A 22,057-nucleotide genomic window follows, 5' to 3' on the forward strand; every position below is an offset into this window, starting at 1 on the left:
ATGCAAAAGCCGAAATGTGAATTGTCGCCACCTACTGGTCTGGAGTGGGGGAAAAAAAATACAACAAGAATAAAAAAGAGAGAAAAACCCCGATTCTTTTTATACACTTGATTTGTAAATATTGTAACTATTCGAAAAAATAAATAAATAAATAAAATCTATTTGGCTGTACACACTTTGAGAGACCCTCCACAGTTAATTACTCAAAGTATAGTAGACTGTTTACATCTTTTCTTTTAAATTTTTTATATTTGTGTTGCCACGAGGTAAATCTTTCAAATTTCACTCGTGTGTTTAGGGAGGAAAAAACAAAAACTTCCACAGCGCTCCGATGTAAAGATGCAAAACAAAAATTTAGTCCACAGTTTTTGCGTAATTCTTTTACAGGAGCAATTGGTTCTTACCTAACCTCCACAAACAAACTTGAAAAACCGTGTGGCTCTGTCCATCTACTTGCAGCGCCTTCCCTTCTCCACTTTCTCTCCTTCGTTGACGCTCCACCTTATTTGAATAAATTGCGAAGTGGCCAATTAAGCTATAAAACATACAAACTTCTAATAAAACACTTATTTACAATAAGACATTATGAAATGATCCACACAACTCTACCTATTTCTGGACTACAAATGCACTTATTGAATTACTAATTAAACAAATCCATTTTAAAAGTGACTGAATATTTATACATTAACTTATATAAGTTAATGTACAACATTTTGGTTTACTGTAATGTACACATTGCATTTCAATAAATTGTGTTACATGAGCTATGTTGTTTTGGCTGATCGCAATAACAACACAGCTCAGTTTGGTACTTACATGATTTATAATATGACTTGTTCAGTCCAGCATGTTCTACAGTAAGTCGAGTAATTTCATTCGTTTCTATTTCCTTTTCCTAGCTCATTCATCAACCAATAAAATGTTGAGGATTTAAACGTACCTTCCTTTATCATTACTGACCCATTACTCTTGCCAAATCTAACAAGTACAGTGCCTATACAAAGTGCTGCTTGTGACCAACAGGGACGCGGCACTTTAAATGAGAATAAAAATCACTAAATGCATGAAAACACTTGCGGCATAAAAAGGCCGATGTAATCCTGAAGGCCTGTGAGGTTGCTCCTGTTCTGCTCTACTCAACATCTTGACAAGTTTGTCAAATTTTAAATGAAGATAGAAAATGACACCAAGATGTGCTACGTCTGAGACTTGTTCAGTAATTTGTCCACTAACCTTTACATTAGAATAATTACTGATACTAATTAATAAACCCTACGAAAAAGGAGAAAAATGACAGTTGTGTTTAGATTCATTGTGACACAGAGACAGCTGTGATGACACTGATATGACTGAAAACTTACCAGCTACATAAACAACGTCATCAGTATAGGTCTGGAAACCTGCATCAGGACACAAATGTGGTAAATCCTTTATTTAAAAACATAAATGAAGCAGATATTGTTGTCTGTGGCCATTAGGTGTCAGTGCAAAGCTATGATACGATGTGATAGGAATGTTTGCAGATCTTCAGAGGAATATGATCTGCTAAATAAAGAAGTGATATACAGTCTCTTTGGAGTAATCAAGACTGTTAGAGTTAAAAAAAAACAAACTAACTAAAATTTTTGTAAGGAAGGGAGCAAATCCTTTTGAAAAGGCTAAACATCTGTCAACTGTGGTATATGACAGAACTCTGACAGACTGATATCTGCCTCGGTGATCGTTCTGAAGGGCTGCCACAGGCTCTGAGCCTCAGGCATCAACAATCCATCCCAACACCAACAGACTGAGCAGCAGCATGCGTCAAGTTTAACACGAGGCAAAGAGATGTAGAAGTGAAGTTCAAAGCAACTTTCTTCAGAACCAAGCATTTCAATTTTGTTTCACATTGTCCAAAATATAAATGCACTGAATGGTTAACTTTCTGTCTGCGGGAAACTGTCCGCGTCTCAGAAATTGAACAGAGGAAGAGTACTTGCACAAGCAAAAACCTGACCTCTGACCCTAAAGGCAGCACACAATTGTTTGATTCTTCTGCATCTTGACAATTGATTTGGTCACAATTGTTTCCAGGACTCTGAAAATGCAGGTAAAAATACCGACTGGCTTGTAATTGTGTCTTGGATCACAGCTCCATATTTGAATTTTTTAACCTGCAGCAAAATACACCCATTGATAATAGACAAATTATTTAAGGTGAGTAAGTGGCAATAACAATACCTTTGATTTGATTCGTGAATTGTAACATGCTTGTCATAGCTTGCCTGTGTCTAAAGCCAGAAACACATAAATTCTTTTTTTTTAATCCAATTTTACCCACAATTTCTATCCGGGGAAAGTGGGCAGCAGTTCGCACTATTGTTGCTGAATGCCAATGAAAAACAGAAACTGAGACTCGACAACAGCAGCGTGATCCATTTTTGTCCCTCGAAAATGTTATCTGTAACGTTACCAACACAAACACAGAACAGCAGCGGGCAAAATACACGAAACATTACACTGGCATAATAAACGGACGTAAAGAAATGCTGGGAGACGGACAAAAATGGTTCCAGTTAGTATTAACCGAAGGCAACTTTAAAGAAATCTACGTTTAGCCATATTTTTAAAAGAACTCAGTGTTTCAATATTACCGTTTTCTGGAAGTTTGTTCCAGATTAGTGGAGTCTGAAAACTGAGAAGCTGCTTTTCCATGTTTGGTTCTGATTCTGGGGATGCGGAGTAGACTAAAACCAGAAGACCTGAGTGGTCTGGAAGGTTCATATGACAACAGATCTATAACGTCGTATTGATTGCGAAGCCACCAAAAGTGTTTTAATGTTCTCTGAGAATCATAGCGCCAGTGCAGAGCTGGACGCAGGCAGCAGCATTCTACATCTAGATTGTCTTGTTATAGACAGACTGGTGAAGACTCTGTTGCAGTAATCAATTCAACTAAGAACCTAACTAAGTCCTTCTCCTTTCAGTAAGACTCAAACCAGTCAAGTACTTTACCAGAAAGTGCAGCCCAGTTCTCCAGTCACTTCAGTATTTTGGTCAACAGTGTCAAATGTTACCAGGCGGCATCTTCCTCAGTCTGTTTTTATGTGGCAATCATTGAAAATGTTGACAAGGGCAGTCTCAATACTGTGGTGAGCACCGAATCTGGACTGAAAGACGTGTATGTTAATAATGTATACCATTAGTGTTCACAGCATGCAGTGACAGAGGAGAAGGTACCGAGCTTACTACAAAATGTTGTGTATCACAATGCTTCTGGAATGTGATAGTTAATTATTACAAACACAGTTGTTGTTGCCTTGGCAGACAAGGCTCCTGCATTCTGGTGAGCTGAAGTCTCCACTTACACTGGAAGCACGAAGAAACAGCTGCATTTGCAGATGATCCCCATTTTGGCTGTAGCCTCGTAACCCCGGCTGTTGGTCTGCAAATGAAATTGTTTCCTAACTGGAGTCTTCAGCTCACCAGACCCTTTCTGTGCACCTTTTAAGTTGTGATAGAAACTTTTAAGGTTCCTGCAACCCACAGACACCAGGAGTTGATGAGCTGCTTCACACCTGGCATACAGGGTTAGAAAAAAAAAATGAGTTGACGGAATGAGCAATTGCTTTGACAGCTTCCTGGTCATTCAGAAATGTTGCACTTAGTGTACATGACTCCCTCCCTGCACAGATTCTGGAATCGGAGAAACCTTGTAAATTAGAGCCCCAACTAACACAGGAGTCTAGTGTTTCTAGTCCAGGGCATTTACATTTTAGTTAGTCAGAACTTCACAGTAAAATACTCACAGTGCTGCATTGTTAGCAAGTGCTTTCATTGCTTGCTAACAAGGCAACATACCAGGTATGGATGTATTTGGGGTGTTTCGTTGTGATTGCACTGAGGAATGACAAAGCACAGAGTACTTCCAACGTTTCTTGTTTTTTGCAAATGTAGCATGAAGGGCAGAAATTCCCAAAGCACTTCGGTGTTCAAAAAACTGCGAAGCGACACTGTACTTCAGGGTGTTCAGGATCCAAACATAAACTTCCCCATCTTATCATGACTCTTTTCTCACTCGGGTTTTCTAAATGCCCCACAAATGTTTGCGGAAAGTCCCCTCCTTAAGTAATAATTCTGGTGTACAATAGAAATGTTGTGCAGTGGAAGAAGTGACGAGATGAATTTTCTGTTGTCTCCAAGGCCACTCAAGTTTCTTGGCATTACAGAGAGTAAAAAACCAGCCGGGCTGCATTCTTCCAGCGCCGGTGGAAACTGGGCATAATTGCTGTTATGAAATTTTCAGCAAAAGTGCAGTTTCACTGGCTGTTACTGACGTAAGACAACGCAATGGGCAAAAAGGAGAAAATAGGCCCACTTATCCCCACAACATATAGAATAGAATAGAAGTACTTTATTCATCCCAGCAGGAAAATTACCATCCATGGTTCACTGTGCCATCAATGGCACCACCACGTAAAGCTGCAGTCCTTTCTGACTTCTCAGTTTACTGAACTTTTTATTCAGCAGCAGTATTGTCAAGGTTTCAATGCCTTCAGCATAACAATAGCGGATTCTTTCCACACACAATTCCTATTTATGTAAACCACAAAACATCAGTTTGCCCAGGAGTTTAAACGTAATTAAGTTGCTTTTATTGAGTCAACAAAAAATGGAACCACTTTCAGTAACTTTGTGATTATTCAGCCAATGTTCAAGAGAAAACATGATTTTCAAGAATTCTTGCTTTAGAAACTACACCGGATATTTTAAGGTTAATTGAAAATAAACCTTTTCTCCTTTAACACTAACCACAAAACTGCCTCTTTTTTGGTTTCAGACATAAACAGCTGCCCATTGTTTAGCAGATACATCAGATCCTTACAAACTGAATTATTTACCTATAGACTCATTAATGATTGGCATGTTAGGTGTTTTAGAGCAAATACTCTTAATGTCATATAAATCCAACACTTCTGCTGTATTCCGTCTTTAAGTGTTGCTGTCTTGAAAGCATAGTGTCACTTTACATCAAAAGTACAATTCCTCTTCATTTTTATCCTCTGGATGCAAGAAAAATCTGAAATCATTGTGTATATTACCAAAAGTTGACCGTGTGTTTAATTAAAATGTTATATATTCTAGATATTTACTATCCTCAACAATATACAAATATTACACCGAGTCTCTGCATTCTGAAACTTGTCCATATCTATAAAATTGCACCTTGTAGTTTGCTTTGTGCTGATTTTCTGTGATTTCTTAATTATGCAACAGTAGCGAACCAAACAATGTGGGATCACTTACGACCTGAAGTTCTGCAGCGTGTGGAACAGTAAAAAGTTGCTGCATAGCAAAAACTGTAAAGTTATGAAGCTGTTCAGACAAACTGGTATGAACTTCATTCCTCGCGCAACTAATGAAAGCCCTTAAAGTAAAGTGTTGAAGTGGTGAGCTGAGCAGTTAATGTCTTCCTCATATCTGAGTTTGACAAGCTAGACAGAGAAAGCCTGAAAGTCAGATCCACTTTACAATTAAGTGAATAAATGTAACTGCAAAAACACAAAATCTTAGCAAGTATTTTTGATCTAGTTTCTAGTGCAAATATCTTGAAATAAGCAAAGACTAAGTTCTAATTAACTTCTCAGCAAGACATAGGAGCTTGTTTTAAGTCAATAATTGCTTAATATTGATGAAAATGTTTCCATTGGCAGATTATTTCACTAAAAACATTGGGAAAATATCTTGTTACAAGAGAAAATAATCTGCCAATGGAGCAAGTAGTTTTTCATCAATATTAAGGAATAATTGACAAGGTCATTTTTCTTGCTGAATTGTTATTTGTAAATTAGTTTTGTCTTATTTCAAGTGTACTAAAAGGTTTGCACTAAAAATGAAACCAAAACGACTAAGATTTTGTGTTTTTGCAGTGTAACAACAGTTAGTGTTGGCCATACTAAATATGGCTACAATGTTTAAACTACATTTACTTCATAATATTTTTAATCATTAATTAAAATTGACATATGTTCCCCAGTGGGGCTTTCTTTTACTCAGTATGGATGCAGACCCCTCCAGGATAAGTATGTTGCATAAATGGATGGATGGACTGATGCACAAAACTACTGAGCCATATGTTTAAAATATGCTCATGGATATTTCAACAACAAAAAACAAAGACAGCAGTCATAAAGAGAACCAGGATGAACTGGAATGACCAGATCTCATGTCCAAGAACCTGTCATGACTTGCAAATCAGCACCGTTTTCTAACACAACTGTCACGCAAGCAGACCGATGATGGATCCGTCTAACCACTTCGCCCCACACGTCTGATGTACTATCCAGACGTAGTAAATCAAACCTTTGCCTGTCAATGCATCTGAACTGATTAAAAATGTTGAACTCATCTCTCTCATCAGACTTTAAAACAACAGCTATCCAACTACTGCCACAAAAGAACAATCTGGACAAGTTGCTATTGAAAAATGATGAGCCAATCTACCAACCTTCCACATCATCAAGTGTTGGGAAAAAGCTCTATTGAAAAAGCTTTTTCTGATCTTAAATAGCTTCCCAACAATGACCAAGTACTCTGTTCAATGACATCCATCTAAACACAAGCTGTGGAAGAACCACGGTGTTGGTTCTGTTGGACCTCTGTGCAGCATGGTCATTTGTTGATCGTGGACTGGGGAACTGTGTTGGACCTTCTGGCACAGCAGCTGACTGGTTCAAAACTTACCTAAAGAACTCTTTATGTCAGCAGGTAACTTCTCATCACAGCAGACAACAATTACATGCAGGGTTCCCCAAGAACAGAACTTTAATCTTTTCTTGGGGCCCCTCAAGAAAAAAACAATCCTAGCCCTAACCCTACATCAAAAATGTTGGTCGATGTTTCATTTGTTATGGTTCAAAAGCAACTGTATGCAGACGGGTTTTCAGTCTAGATTTAAAGGAACTCGGTGTTTCAGCTGTTTTGTCGTTTTCTAGAAGTTTGTTCCAGATTTGTGGTACATAGACACTGAATGCTGCTTCTCCATGTTTGGTTCTGGTTCTGGGGATACAGAGCAGGACAAGAAACCAGAAGACCTGAGAGGTCTGGAAGGTTGCTATGACAACAGCAAATCTTTAATGTATTGTGGTGCTAAGCTGCCAGGTTTAAAATAACAGTATTGCTCCACAGGCAACAAACTTGTTGCTTTTGTTAGGCATTGCCGGGTGACCTAGATTGATCCACATGATGGCGTGACTGTGAATGTTATCTACCCGCACCTTGCCACGGTAAAATGCATGACCAGTGCAATTATTTAAGCCATTCAGTTCAAACGCGCCACGGAGACTGAAACAGAAAAATGAGCCGGTCTTTGTACTCAGCGCCTTTTCTTTGGGTTATCGCTGCAGCCATTATCATGCAGTAAGAGCTACCTGAGTGAGAGCTGAGATCTCAAGGATGACTATTCATTTTTGTGTGAAGGTGTGTGTGTGTGATTACATGTATGAGTTTGCACATATAATTTCATGTATGATGTATATTTGCAACAATAAGTAACTGCATGTAATCCCAGGACTTAAGTGAGCAAATTAGACAGAAAAACAGTCTTGGTAAGGTTTGCTCATCGTCTGGTGAAACTGATAAAACCACTTGCTCACATGCTCATCTTCAATCTGTCATTGTCAGAGTTTCTATTTAAGGTTCTAACTCAGCCTTCTTCCTCCTTTCTGTGAATGTATTCCCATGGACAACAGCAAAAAAAAAAATACCATTAAGTCACAAAGTCCAACTAGATTTTTACAACTGAAAATGATATTTTCTTGGTTAAAAAAAAAAAGGTCTATGATAAAACACTGTTGTTTGCGGCCGAGTTAAAGGAATCCAGTCAGGCAAAGCAGATAAATTTACAGTAACTGAATCTGTCAGGCAAGAACTTATCTAATCTTTAGCGATGATGGGCAAGAGACGGTAAAGCTTAGAAAGGAAAACAGGACAGGTGAGTGTTGTTAATCGAGTTCTCTGGAAAGCGGAGGAGGGATGGAGGTGTGGCCACCCTCAGGTGGAATTCCCCTGAATTTACCTCTCCATCCCCCACGCCCCCACAGGGATATAAACATGTTGACTTCCAACTGAAAGCGCTTTTTTGCCTTGGAGACAGGAACCTTATAAAGAACAGACCGAAACAAAGACCGAAGAGACAACACACAAATTAAAGTGGGATCGTTTTGAATTTAGTTTTTTTTAACCAAACGGTGGCTTGTGCTGAAAGAGGTAAATGACTCCAAAGAATTATTTAACACAATTCATGTAGAGGAGACGCTCACATTTTAAGTTGCAACAATGTGAGAAACTTTACTTTTGACAGAAAATGCTCAGAATGACTGATTTGTAACTTCTCGATGTCTCTCAGAGACTCCATGTCGTCGCCGTGCCTCAGCAGCATCTTGACTCACGCCAACCTGACGATGTATCAGACTGGCTTACCCGACACCCCCCCACAGCAGCTCCATGTGCTGCCCACCATCCACACTCTGGAGAGCAGAAGTTACAACACGAGAGGTAAGAGGATCGTCGGACGTCGTGCCGGTTTACCTGCTTTCGTGGGAGAATGTTTCAGGTCAATGTGGGACCTCCACTTAAACCCAAATGTAGAGAACTGGCCTTTTGTTTGAAGTTTGCTTCTGACTGAGTGTGATGCATTGATCTCCCACACATTCAAATTATTACTACTTCCAATCAAACGAGATATTTCGATGAAATATTTGTCTTTTACTTTAAATCTAAATCTCCAAGATGTATGAATAATGTTTGGGCTCCACTGAAATTGACACCAGAAAACTATCGAGAAGCTTGGAAGCTCCTCTTTGTCATCATAATCGACATCCTGTACAGTGATGGTAATATAGTGGAATATTATTCTTCTTGTACATGAGCCACATGATCCTGACTTAAGATAACCGAACCATGAGGTCACTTTACTTTGACCTAATTGCGCTAATGATTCACCGAACTGTCAATGTTTAACTGAACCCGACACACAAAGCAGAGAAATGCTGTGACCTCCTGCTTGGTCAGCGGGGCTGGCTATATTTGTCTGACCTTGTCTGATCCCTAAGTTAGGCGTTGTTTCACTCTTGCATTGTTTCGTGGATAAAACACCAGAAAATGCAGATGTGTTCGGAAAAAGAAAATGTTTCCAGCAGAGTTTTTGTTTGGCTTTGAACTTTACTGGAGATCAAGACAGACTGATTAAAAAATGTTGTTAGCACTTTTGTCAGAAGAACATGAGGTAATAAATGTCTCTCATTCCTCAGGTTACTGGTACAAACAGATCAGCCCTCACCACTGGACGGCAGAGCAAGTTCTAGAGTGGATCAGCGACCACGTGGAGAGCAACAAGTTTGATGCCAGCACCCTGAGTCTGGATTTCTGCTCCATTGAAGGCCCAAACCTCTGCCGCATGAGCCAGGAAGAAATGACTGCCGCTTTCGGCCCACAGCTCGGCCCACATCTTTACCAGAACTTAGAAGAGTACAAGACCAAATATGGTAAATTAAATCTCTAAAATGTATCATTTTATTGTTCAAATCCACTGATATCAATCTGTCTACATGCAATCAATCATCAACCCGTCTTCAGAGATGGTAAAAACGTAACAAATTATTCTTTTTTTGCCCCCAGAACTTCAGAGTCTCTCTGGACCAGAACTAAGTGAGACATGTCAACTTCTTGATAACTTTCTGGACAACTTGAACTTCCCTTTGCTGACCACGCTCAAAATTGGCCATGGTACATTTTGATATTTATTTATGGAGATAGCACAAGTTTGTAATGTTAGAGAAAGCTTTGGAATAACACATCCATCTACCACACAGGTGAAGAAGCTGAGATCAAGAGAAACTTTGAATACCGCGATGGTTATGATTTGACCAGATTCACCATGGAGTCCCTGACAAGTCTGGACGACACCGATTACCTTTCCGACAATCCATCTGACAGTGAATGCAGCTCCTCGGCCAACAGTTAGTATACGGCTAGCGTCTTGTCGACGTTTGTTGAAGTTCGGCATATCAAGACGTTTCTTTTCTCAAACGTGTGTGATGTGTGTTCAGGTGGCACGTTTAGATTCATGAGCTCCCCGGAGTCCGGCAGCAGCGAATCAGACCCTGAGTTCTACCCAGTGTCAAGTGAGTATTCAGGCAAACTTGGTCTCAGCATTCTGGTCTTACGGTACAGTCGAGGTTCGGCGCCGTAAACGAATTGCTGTGTTGACAGAGGTCCACATCAAAACCGAAGATGGAGACTGTCGCATCAAGAGACCCCGAGGGCGGCCTCCTAAAGTCAACCGTGGACACAGCAGCAGCATATACGACAACCCAAAGAAAAGCAAACATGGTACGCTTTCTACATTACAACTAGTTTTTTTCCTCAGGTCAAGAACGCCTTTATATTTGCGTGTTCATGCTAATACTTCCCCCACCTGGAAACAGCGAGCTGATTTGTGTCCGTTCTTTGCAGCACCACGTGGCACCCACCTGTGGGAGTTCATCAGAGACATCCTCATCCACCCCGAGAAGAACCAGGGCCTGATGAAGTGGGAGGACCGTCGGGAGGGGGTGTTCAAATTCCTCAAGTCCGAGGCCGTCGCCCAGATGTGGGGCCAGAAGAAGAAGAACACCAGCATGACCTATGAGAAACTCAGCCGGGCCATGAGGTGAGCTCCTGCTGCACACAGCAAACCCAGAGCTCATTATGAAGGGATTTTTTTTCTTTTTCTTAGCTGCACGATAAAAAAAAAGGAGTCCAAAATTTGTGTCAACGAGTCTGAAAACCGAAAATGTGTTCATTCTCACAAATATGAATTTGCATTCGTAAACCACTGAACAAAACCCAGATTTAATTTGTTAAATACGGGCTCACTGCAGGTTTTTTCAAAGGGGTGGCCTGACTGGGCCAGTAAAGATTTTGGGCTGGCACAACAAAAAAAAAAAAGAGGATGACTACTACTGTGTTGCAAGACTTCATTGTGCACAGATGATGTTTGCAAAGTAAAGTTTAAATCCTTTGTTTGAACCCTATAAACTAAACTTTATTGGTTTATAGTTATGCATGTTGGCAACAATCACCAAAAAGCCAAGATAAATACATATTTTATGAGAAGTAGACTACCACGGCATGTCAGTTCAGGGAATTATTTTCCATCATCAGAGTATTATCATCAGCATTAGAACACCAGTGGTTGCTTTAGAACATTTTCTTCTCGTACAGGCCGTTGGAATCCCTAAGGTGATGTGTCTCTACTTGCAGGTATTACTACAAGAGAGAGATTCTGGAGCGGGTTGACGGCAGGAGACTTGTGTACAAGTTTGGAAAGAATTCCAGTGGGTGGAAGACAGAGGAGATTGGCAGCAGTCTGAGCAGATAGAGATCACGAAGCCGACCAGTGCAGAAGTTTAGGAACCAGAAAAGCCTGTTTTTTGCCTGGCTGGAGAAAAAAGTCGTTACTATCTGAAATTTTAAAGACAAAACTTCCTCTCACAGGGAAGGTGTTGCAGAAAATGTAAGCCATTGTGTTTGGCTCCAGTAGGTTTTATGAACCAATATTAATGTTTCACGTGTTTTATATTTTGATCCTCGTTACAGAAACTTTAGACATAGTTTTACTGAAGTTTTTGAGCCTTTGTAAACAAAGTAACAGTTGTACAATATTCACCGTAGTTTGCATATAGTGTGTGTTTTTTTGTTGGGTTTTTTTATTGTAAATTTATGACCGACTAATCTCTGTGCTTAAAGTTTGTGCTGTGGTACATGGGTATAAATAACTGACACTGGAAATATCGAATTTTCTTTATTATTCTGTCATGGTTCCGTTCACATGCGAAACTCAATTGTGGCTCTGAACGTGAGATTCGGAAAGCACAAATTAAAGGCAGAACAGAGAGAAATAAATGTAGGTGATGTTTTTTGTCACGTCAACATTTACCTTATGTTCCGCCTATCTGTATGACTTGTTATAAAGTGTGTAAAGCGTGTCCTCACAATGTTTATTAAAGAATAACAGATGAGTAGTCCTACTATGTAGTTACGTATTTTATGATTAGAATTTTTTTCACATAATAAATGTTTGACTCGTCAATCTCTGTGTTGGTGGATGTGAGAAATAAACCACATTGTGTAAATGCTAATCGGTCCATTTATCTTTTCTTTGACCTCATGTAGATTTACCAGATGTTCCAATCATTATGCCCCTCACATAAGCCACACACACACAAAACTCAGACCAAGCATATTTATACCTCTAATAAATATTAGCACTCTACATATGGAGCGCTTTTACCCTTTTCATTAACAAGTTCCCTGCAGTTTTGATCAAACCCTATGATTTCCTTATATAGTTGAAATGATTTGTGTCGCAGAACATCAGTATCTTGAGAGTTAAACTTGGTATTTAAGGCTCTCCATAAGTGTGAAATAATAATTATGTTTTTTAATGTTTTTTTTTCCTTTCATTTTTGGCTGGAAAGAAAAAATAAATGTAAATAGTTGGCAGCATTTAGTCATGTGAATTTTAATCTGAATAAGAATAAGTTATACCTAAATCCAGCTCCATTCAGTTGAGTGTTACTTCATTAGAGCCAAAGAGAAATTGAATGATGTCATAACTCAGTTCACCCAAATATCTTCTAAGAGTCATTGTGTGCAGGAAGGATCTCCAGTAGCAGTCAGTCTTGCAACCAATTTGAAGAGGCCTCTGACTGAAGACTGAGAATGTTCTAGCCTCTTTACTGCTGTGACACGTTAATGTTGTGTTCACACCAAATGCGTTTTGAGCGTCAGGCGTCCAACGCTCCACATAGACTGTGAATGTGAACCAGAGGCGCCTGACACTCAAAATGCGTTTGTTGTGACCGTACCATAACAGCTCAACATCTGGACAGCAGAGATGCTGTTCCACAGTGACGCCATCAGCTGTTACTGCTGCGCTGCTAATTTGCTTTTCCTTCGCTTTGAATCTGCCTCTGAGTCGTCTCTCCGATTGATGGAAGCAACGGTTTGAAATTTATACTGATACTGATAGATACTGATAGAATTCAGTCAGAAAGACGGGTTCTGCCTCCCTCATGTGTCATTCTAAGCCTGAGCTATCTCTGTAGCTCTGCTGGTATAAGCTTAGGCTGCTGCTGTTTCCAGTTGTTTTTCTCTACACAGAAGCCACACCAGGCCTGGAGTTCCTCTTGGCTGCTTCATCTTCCTGGAGGAAGGTGCTCAACTAAACGTTATTAACTTTTTACTTTTCATTGACATAGAAAATACTCTATCAGTTTCTTGGTTTCTTTTTTTGTGTGTATCTGCTCTGTTTTCTCAAACCTCCAGTCGGTTGTGGCAAACGGACGTTTGTTCTGAGCCAGGTTCTGGTTCTGCTGGAGGTTTGCTCCTGTTAAAGGGGAGTTTTTCTTCCCACTGTCGCTGCATTCATATGCTTGATATGAGGGATTGCTGTAAAGTCAACGAAGCAACGCAACGAGTTCGTCCAGGAGGAGTGAATGCTGACGGTCAATGATGCAATGCAACCTGCTGGGTTTCCTTGGAAACATTTTTGACTAATTGAATAATGACCTGAGCTTATTGCACTATTAATGACTAGGATCATTTGGAAAGTGACCGAACTGAAATGAGTTGTCTGTAAAGTGGCTAAAGATGACATGCATTGTGAATTGGCAACATATACATGAACTGAACCAAACTTATTTTGTACTTTTCTCCTTAAATTGAACATTTTAATACAATTTTCACTGATTCCTTCAACAGCTTCATGTGATTTGCAGTAAAACCTTTTTTTTTTTAGCCATACAGTATGTGCTGGATAATCATCAACTGAGCAAATAAAAATGTCCAACGCAGTCACGCCAAATCGTACTCAGCATGTTAGTAGAAAACACACTAGTGAGAAAGGAGTAATAAAGATGCCCATAAAACATCTTTAACATCAGAACCTTCTAGCGAGCCACAATTTAGATTAGCTGTTCAGAGCCACGGTGGCTACATATGCAGGTTGTATTTGCAAATACAAAACTAACCGGTCAGTAATAAATTCTGCAGTAGTCTTGTTTTTCTGTAGGAAGGGAGCAGGATGACTGATGAGTCTCATGTGGGTTTTAATCTGAATTAGTCCGTAAACCACACTATATTTTTTTATTCATTTATTGTTTTGGTCCATCTCAACGTGACAAAGCTTAGCCATCATTTTTGAAAAGTTGCATGTTGCTAACTCTCGTGTCAGTGATGTCACTGGATACCACTGGGCTAAAAAGAAATGTATCTAGTTTAGCTTAGATGAAAAGTGGGGAAAATTATTATTATTATTTTTTAACAGGCTGTAGTGACCACTGTTTTCATCAGTGTTTTTCAGTCTCTCTGCAGAGAGACTGAAAAACACTGATGAAAATTAAATGAAAGTCAAGAGAGTCCCCTTTAAGATAACACCAAACACTGTATTATAGACCTCTTTGATAAATGTCCATATGATGAGCCTGAACTGGTCACACACCAGTCTCCAAAAGCAGAGTATATTGTCTTCGTGTGCTAATAACAGTGACTAAGCTACCACTTTGGAAGGGCTGTCATAACATTATCTAGAGACATGTATCTTTTTAAATACTGTGGTTCAGTTTTGCCTCCCTCAGATGAACCAAAATGTAAAAGTTTGGTCTCTGAATTCAAATTTTCAACACTCTTAAAGATATCACTGTGAGCCTCGTCACGATCTCTGCGACTGCACCAACGACGACAAGACAGTTTTTATTTATTTTATTTTACTGTTGCATGACAACACATTGCAAAAACACATCGGGTGGAGCTTCAGTCTGGGCAGATAAGCCTGACCTAGTAGGTGAGTCTAAGCAAAATGTTTGTTCTTCTGACGTTATTGATACGGCAGATTTACAATTTACCAAAACCGCACGACCTTCTGACCGCTGCTGGTTTAAATTCATTGTGATGAAATTAGTCACTTATTTGCTTAAAACCTTTTTTGTCATCACAGGGCAAGCATGCAGACACACGGGCCTGCAGTCGAAGTCATGCACCAGAAACCTGCTTGCCGTGGGGCGACGCATCTGACAGCCCTATCACTGCGCTGCCCTTGTTTATCTATAGTGTCATATTGCGCCTTTGGGATCACAGTAGGACTCTCTATGACCTCAATGAGAGCCATATTGTAAAGTCTGAAGAAGATAACCCATTTCGTCCCGGTTGAAAATCACCGTTTGCTGAGATAAAAGCAAAACGGCAAGAATCCAGTCAGATCCAACATGTTCTCTGACAAACTCACAGCAACAACTGACGACACGTTTCAGATGTTTTATGATTAAAAATCTTAAACGTGTGAGCATTTATGATTCTGTTCTCTCTTTACAGCCTTTCCAAACTTTATAAGTTGACTTGTGAGATGTTTTACAATCGTCCAGGTTGGATGGGTTAATTATCTAACCACTCTACTTAGCAACTCTGACACACACCGAAAGAGGTGAGAGCAACTTCTCCTCCCACAAAGTCAACATACCTGTCGAGCAGGTAGGCTGGCACGCTGCCAGGTCTGTGTGTTGCACGTAGCTTACTGGAAACCACTTGATCTGTGCCAGAAAAAATACTAGCGACAGAGGGAGTGGTAGATTTTTTTTTCTTTCTTTCTTTTTTACTGCCGTGATCTCATCACATTGCCACTTGATAAACACATGCAGTCAGTAAGCCAGTCACCTGTGTTATACATTAAACTGATCTCTAACACCTCTCTGCCTGGTAAATCATAAAATCACCCATTACAGAAACCCAGCATGGAACTATCTGTGAAACATAGGAGGTGAGATAGAGAGAGAGAAGCAGTAAAAGATCACGTGTCACGTGGCCTGCATTGACGTTATAATAGGACTTTATGCTTTATGTTTTATGCGCAGGGGCCAACGTTTGCATGGACAGAAACTCCAAGTGTGAGTCATAAAGTGGAAAATATTAAAGTGCTGTAAGAATATAAGAGCACTGCTCAAGTTTCATTGGATTAAATAAATATATATTTTTTAAAAACGCAAGAATTGTACTTTGAAAATCAGACTTTTGGTGGCTTTTGTAACGCTGGTTGCTTTTCTGTGCCCTTCGTTTAGAGACAACGGGCTAAATCCAAGCAGATGAAGTAAAACTCAAAGTTGCTGCAAGGCATAAACTCCGGTGAACCCGGGAAGAAGGCGTGTGACACAAGCTTATCTACAAATGACGGCACAAACATGAGTTCTGGTGAAAGCAAGAAACAGAACAGTGGATACCAACAATATTACTCAGCCGAAGACAAACACTGGCAGCGAAGTGAAACCAATAAAGCACCATTGTAGTGTTTAACAACTAAGATCAGGTGGAACGTGTGTGTGTGTGTGTGTATGTGACTGAATCGAAATAACTTGTTTATTAAAGTGTCTCGAGACGACATTTGTCGTGAATTGGAGCGATGCAATAAAAACCGAATAGAAAAGAGCTCAATTAAATTGAAACGAAACAGTGTTACAAAATAACACGATATGTAGTTTTAAACAGAAATCTGGTCTTGCAGCACTCGGTGTTGTTGGGTTGGATGGCCTCAGTCTTTGCGGTGTTGGATGTGGTTGCATGGTGCAAGTCTGCTCTCATTGTGTTTAAAGGGTCGGATTCTCTGAAGTCGCTGCTGTCCAAAAACAGTAACCACAGTGTCTGCTTCCCTTGGGCGACATCTTCAGGAAACACAAATAAATGTGTTTTTATGCTGATGACAGACATGTTTGCTTTCCTCTTAAATGAGAAGATTTCCAGTCCATTCAGTCTTTATTAAAGAGTCTTGAACAAGTAACAGTCCAGATGACTCTGATGCCCTTAAATGTAAAGACTGAAACACAGAGGTTTTGGCCTCCTGTTCATTCATTTTAACATTTGTTTGTATTTATTTTTAGAGTCCTCACATGCTCTAGCTCTACAATCGCTACTTTCATGGTCTTGTTGAGAAGCTCAGAGAGGGCAGAAACATTTCGGTAGCAGCTCAGTGGTTATGGAATTCACTCTTAGCTGTGTTTTTTTTTTTAAATCTCTGCTCTGCTTTTTTAAATCTCCTTAACTGTCCTCTGTTAGGCAGTAATGTAATTGCAGAGATTATTAAAACCAACTCAGAAGAAAGAGATGGAGCTGAGATCACTGCATTACTTAAAGAGACTCTAAGTGTTACTGACAGAGCAGTCGAGGCTTTGATTTCTGCCCTTCAGGTTTCAACCTCTGATGAGGCTACCCATTGCAGTGTGAGGACTGGTAATAAAGGTGTGATCATCCCAGCAGGACATATTTGTGAAGTGGAGTGCAGAGTTAGGGAATGGCCAAGAGGTGGTTCAATGCCATTCCAGCCTAGTGTTGAGAATAATTGCCCTGAAGATCTAGAGCTTTTCCCAGCTCTTGTTGAGTTTCTCAGTGAGTAAACAGCTGTTGTTAAAATCCCCTTTCAAAATCCCACTAAACATGACATCTACCTTTTCAGAGAACAGTTATAGGAAATTTAGAGGTCATAGAAGTGAATCCAGTTCAGTACAACCAAAATGATTCATGGATGACCCCTCACCTTCCTGTAACCTCATGCATTGCACAGTTAATACCAGAAAGCAGTGAGACACAAGATGAGACGTGTCTGAGGTGGCATCCTGCTGTTGATTTGTCTCACTTGGGGGAGAATGAACAGAAATTAGTCAGGGATATGTTGTATGAGGAGTCGGAAGTCTTTGCTAAGCATGACTCTGACATTGGCTGCATCCAAATTTTTAAGGACGAAACACCTGTCCAGATGTCCTATAATGGAATTCCTAAACCCCTAAATAAGGAGGTGAAAGAATATGTACAAAATCTTTCTGACCATGATTGGATTAGGAAATCCACCTCACCATATTCGTATCCTGTCGTCTGCTTCAGAAAGAAAGATCAGAGTTTACGACTTTGTATTGATTTTAGAAAACTGAACCAAAGAACTATTGCTGACCGCCACCCACATCCACGTATCCAATCTGGGGGGTTACTCGTGGTTTTCACTAGTTGACCAAGGCAGTGCATATCATCAAGGCTTTGTTGATGAGAGTTCAAGACACATGACTGCATTCGGCAAACATTGGGGCTTGTATGAGTGGCTCCGCCTCCCATTTGGCCTTACTAAAGCCCCAGCTGCTTTCCAAAGGTGCATGGAAGGGATCGTTGATGAGGGACGAGTTCTGCTCTCCATATTTGGATGATGTGCTTTGTTTTTCCAGAACTTTCCAGGATCACATTGATGATTTGAGGCTTGTGCTTCGCCGCCTACGAGAGCGTGGTGTCAAACTGCGACCAAAGAAATGTGAGTTTTTTTAAACGTCAGGTCAGATATGTTGGCCGATTAGTGACTGGTGAAGGTGTTCAGATTGACCCACAAGATCTTGAGGAGGTGAGACAACTTAACGACAGAGAACCAAACAATGTGGGAGGTTAGGGCCCTACTAGGTTTCCTAGGCTATTACCACACTTTCATTCAGGACCACTGTTCAAACTCATAGAAAGCTCCAAAGAGTCTAATCAGAAACCCGACTCAGTTCATTCCAAAACTCAGCCGAAGTCTAAGAACAGTGGACAGTTACCATCCAAAACTCCAGTAAAGTGAACAGCAACACACAGCAATGTAGTGTCCCAGCTTGTTGACTTGCTAACAAGTCCACCCATATTGGCCTACCCAGATTTTAATTTACCCTTTGTCCTCCACACTGATGCATCACATGAAGGTCTGGGAGCAGTACTTTATCAGCACCAGGAAAACAAGCTCCGTGTTATTGCATATGGCTCCAGGACACTCACACATGCTGAGAAAAATTAGCATCTTCATTCCGGCAAGCTAGAAATTCTTGCCTAGAAGTGGGCTATTTGTGATAAATTTAGGGATTATCTGTACTATGTCACCTTCTCTGTGTACACTGATAATAATCCCATTGCTTATGTCCTGAGCACAGCTAGGTTAAATGCCACCGGACATCGCTGGGTTGGGGAGTTAGCCGACTTTCATTTCACCATAAAGTATAGACCTGGAAAAACTAATACTGATGCTGACAGCCTCTCACGTTACTCTGGAGAATCATCTGAGTGAATATACAGAAGTCATGCCCCCGGAGGTGGTCTCTGCAATCTGGCAGGGGGACAAAGCTATGAGAGATGGTGATGTGCCATGGGTGGCTGCATTCAATTTGCAGCGCATTGATGATGACACAAACATTGAAGGCACCCCAGTTATTACCCCAGATAATATTAGTGCGGCACAGAGGGATGATGCTGTCACCTGTGAGGTGATAAACCTGAAAATGAAAGGGTGGAAGCCAAACAGTAAAGATAAGAGTCAGATGGGTCGAAAGACACGCAGGCTTGTAAATGAGTAGAAAAGACCAACATTGGACAGGGAAGTGTTGTAAAGACAGACAGGACACAGGAAACAGCTAGTTTTACCCAGTAAACTGAAGCAAACTGTGTTAAAAACGCTACATGATGATATGGGGCATGTTGGTGCTGACAAAGTCCTCCAGCTTGCCAGAGAGAGGTTTTATTGGCCTTTTATGCAAAACGACATTGAAGATCATGTCATTCGTCAGTGCAGTTGTGTCAAGCAGAAACAACCAAACAAGCTTCAGAAAGAAACAATGGGTTCAATAACAACCAGCGACCCTTTTGAGCTCATTTCTGTAGATCATTTGAACCTTGAACCAAGCAGAGGTGGTTATGAGTACATTCTGGTACTGGTTGATCATTTTACTTGCTTCGCACAAGCCTATGCAACTAAGAGCAAATCAGGCAAAACGGCAGCTGAGAAGATTTTTTTATGACTTTATTCCGCTTTGGCTACCCTGAAAAGTTACATCATGACCAGGGAAAAGAGTTTGAGAACAATCTGTTCCACCGACTCCAACAGCTAGCAGGAATAACCCATTCTCGAACAACTCCATATCATCCCCAGGGGAACCCAGTTGAGCGTCTAAACTGAACTTATCTTCAGATGCTCTGCACCCTGCATGAGGAAAAAAAAATCTGAGTGGAAAGACCACCTGCCACACACAGTTCATGCACACAATTGTACTAAACACGAGTCTACAGGTTACTCACCTTTCTTTCTTCTGTATGGCAGAGATCCCTGTTTGCCAGTTAATTTGCTTTTTGATTTAAAATCTGAAGAGAATCAACATTCTAGACATGAGTATGCACAAAAATGGGCTCCACAGATGCAGGAGGCATATAAAATTCAGAGAACAGTGCAAAATCCTCTGCAAAAGGGAAACAATATTATGATCGACATGTTAAAGGGGTTGCATTACAACTAGGAGAGCTGGTTCTTGTAGGAAATCTATCTGAGAGAGGTGGTCCAGGGAAACTCCGTGCTTATTGGGAGAAAAATATTCAGTGTTGTTCACAGGATCAGTGATGGGCCAACCAGAAACTGGAAACAAAACATTCCGTGTTTTGCATCGTAATCTACTGCTACCTGTTAATGAATTGCCCTTTGAACAAGATGAACAGATTAAATCCTCAAACCAAACGCGAAGACAGAATGAATGACAGAAACAAGACAATATGACAGTTGAGCCATGTTCCTCAGCCAAATGTCCACAGAAATCTCAGAGCAGTAGCTTCAGAGTTCCAGCCTGCAGGACATTTAACACAAAATGCTGAAATGCAGCAGCAAAGTTCAACAGTTAGTGGTTGTCCCAGAATGTGTGCCTCCACTGACTGAAGAACTGTACGGAAAACCATCGATGGAGAACGAGGTGGAAAATGGAGGGGATTGTTCCGAACCTGGCATGCACACACCAGAGGAGGACGTGCTGCCAGTAAGGAGGTCAGCCAGAGCTGCAAAACCTAGAGAGCTACTCACATATGACCAGCTGGTCAACCATCCTATCACTCATTGCAGCCTGGAGTAAATCTGATGATTGCATGTCTTCATTGCCCCATAATGTCTTACCAAGCTACATCTGACTGTATGCCAACATGGACATTTTAGGGCGATGACACTTTTACAAGTGATAGACATTTCAAGCAACAAACCTGACTTTTCATGGTTATATTTATTAATTCTATTCCAGATATCTGGAGACATTTTTTACAACGGGGGAGAGTGTAATGGGTTGAGAAACAGTAAAAATAAAAAATAAAAAATTAATACACCCCCTATTTTTGAATCAGAATTGGTCTTGTCTTTTGTCTTTTATTTTTTTCTTATGTATATATACGTGTTTGTTGTGTGCATGTATGTTCCAGTTGACACACACTGGACCTGGTTATCAGTAAGGGTGTGAATATTTCCAATCTCTCTGTAACTGATGTCGCCTGTCGGATCACTTCGCTGTTATCTTTGAAAGTTCTTTATCTTTTAACCCACTTGGACAAACAGCAACCATTACAAAACGTTCTCTCACTGAAAACACAGCAGAAACTTTTAATCAGATCTACTCTTCTTCCTCACCCTTAAGCTGTAATGACGTAGATAAGTTGGTAAATGATTTTCAGTCTAAAGTTTCAGATATTATTGATTCCACTGCCCCAATTAAAATGAAGGTTGTGTCTGATAGGAAGAAATCTCCATGGAGAAATACACAAACAGTTAGATCTGTAAGACAACTCTGCCGCAGGGCAGAACGAAAATGGCGTAAAACTCAACTCCACGTTCATTGTGACATCTATAAAGAAAGACTACGTAACTATCATTTAACACTAAAACATGCAAGAGAGGCTTTCTTTGCAGATGTCATAAACAAAAACATTAACAATGCTCGAGCTTTATTATTTAGTCGACAGAATCACAAACCTTCCTGTGACGTTACCGCCTGAATTCCAATGTGTTGCCGCCTGCAACCAGTTTTCCAGCTTCTTCCATCCATCCATCCATTTTCTGTTCACCCTTGTCCCTAATGGGGTCGGGAGGGTTGCTGGTGCCTATCTCCAGCTACGTTCCGGGCGAGAGGCGGGGTACACCCCGGACAGGTCGCCAGTCTGTCGCAGGGCAACACAGAGACATACAGGA

The 22,057-nt window shown here is 40.5% G+C and overlaps 1 protein-coding gene across 2 annotated transcripts; it reads left to right on the forward strand.

Annotated features, from left to right (window-relative positions):
* The first annotated feature begins 8,100 nt into the window (after window positions 1-8,100).
* Window positions 8,101-12,164, forward strand: elf3 (E74-like factor 3 (ets domain transcription factor, epithelial-specific)). Of its 2 annotated transcripts, XM_028003806.1 has the most exons (9): window positions 8,101-8,250; window positions 8,390-8,538; window positions 9,294-9,527; window positions 9,661-9,768; window positions 9,855-10,001; window positions 10,092-10,166; window positions 10,255-10,374; window positions 10,498-10,693; window positions 11,287-12,164. In XM_028003806.1, exons 2-9 carry the CDS (start codon window positions 8,397-8,399, stop codon window positions 11,402-11,404), a joined length of 1,140 nt encoding a protein of 379 aa, XP_027859607.1. In that variant the 5' UTR covers window positions 8,101-8,250; window positions 8,390-8,396; the 3' UTR covers window positions 11,405-12,164. The 2 variants fall into 2 exon arrangements, with proteins under 2 accessions (XP_027859607.1, XP_027859606.1); XM_028003805.1 differs by lacking the exon at window positions 8,101-8,250 and having other exon boundaries at window positions 8,364-8,538.
* The last annotated feature ends 9,893 nt before the right edge of the window (window positions 12,165-22,057 follow it).

This window comes from Xiphophorus couchianus, chromosome 20 (genome assembly GCF_001444195.1).
Source record: "Xiphophorus couchianus chromosome 20, X_couchianus-1.0, whole genome shotgun sequence".
Classification (NCBI taxonomy): domain Eukaryota; kingdom Metazoa; phylum Chordata; class Actinopteri; order Cyprinodontiformes; family Poeciliidae; genus Xiphophorus; species Xiphophorus couchianus.

Bases quoted from the DNA above. Each gene is read 5' to 3' on its own strand.
- elf3 (XM_028003805.1), top strand. From the start codon at position 8,379: ATGTCTCTCAGAGACTCCATGTCGTCGCCGTGCCTCAGCAGCATCTTG. The intron at 10,002-10,091 runs GTTAGTATACGG...ATGTGTGTTCAG, and splicing joins ATGCAGCTCCTCGGCCAACA to GTGGCACGTTTAGATTCATG. The intron at 10,167-10,254 runs GTGAGTATTCAG...CTGTGTTGACAG, and splicing joins TGAGTTCTACCCAGTGTCAA to AGGTCCACATCAAAACCGAA.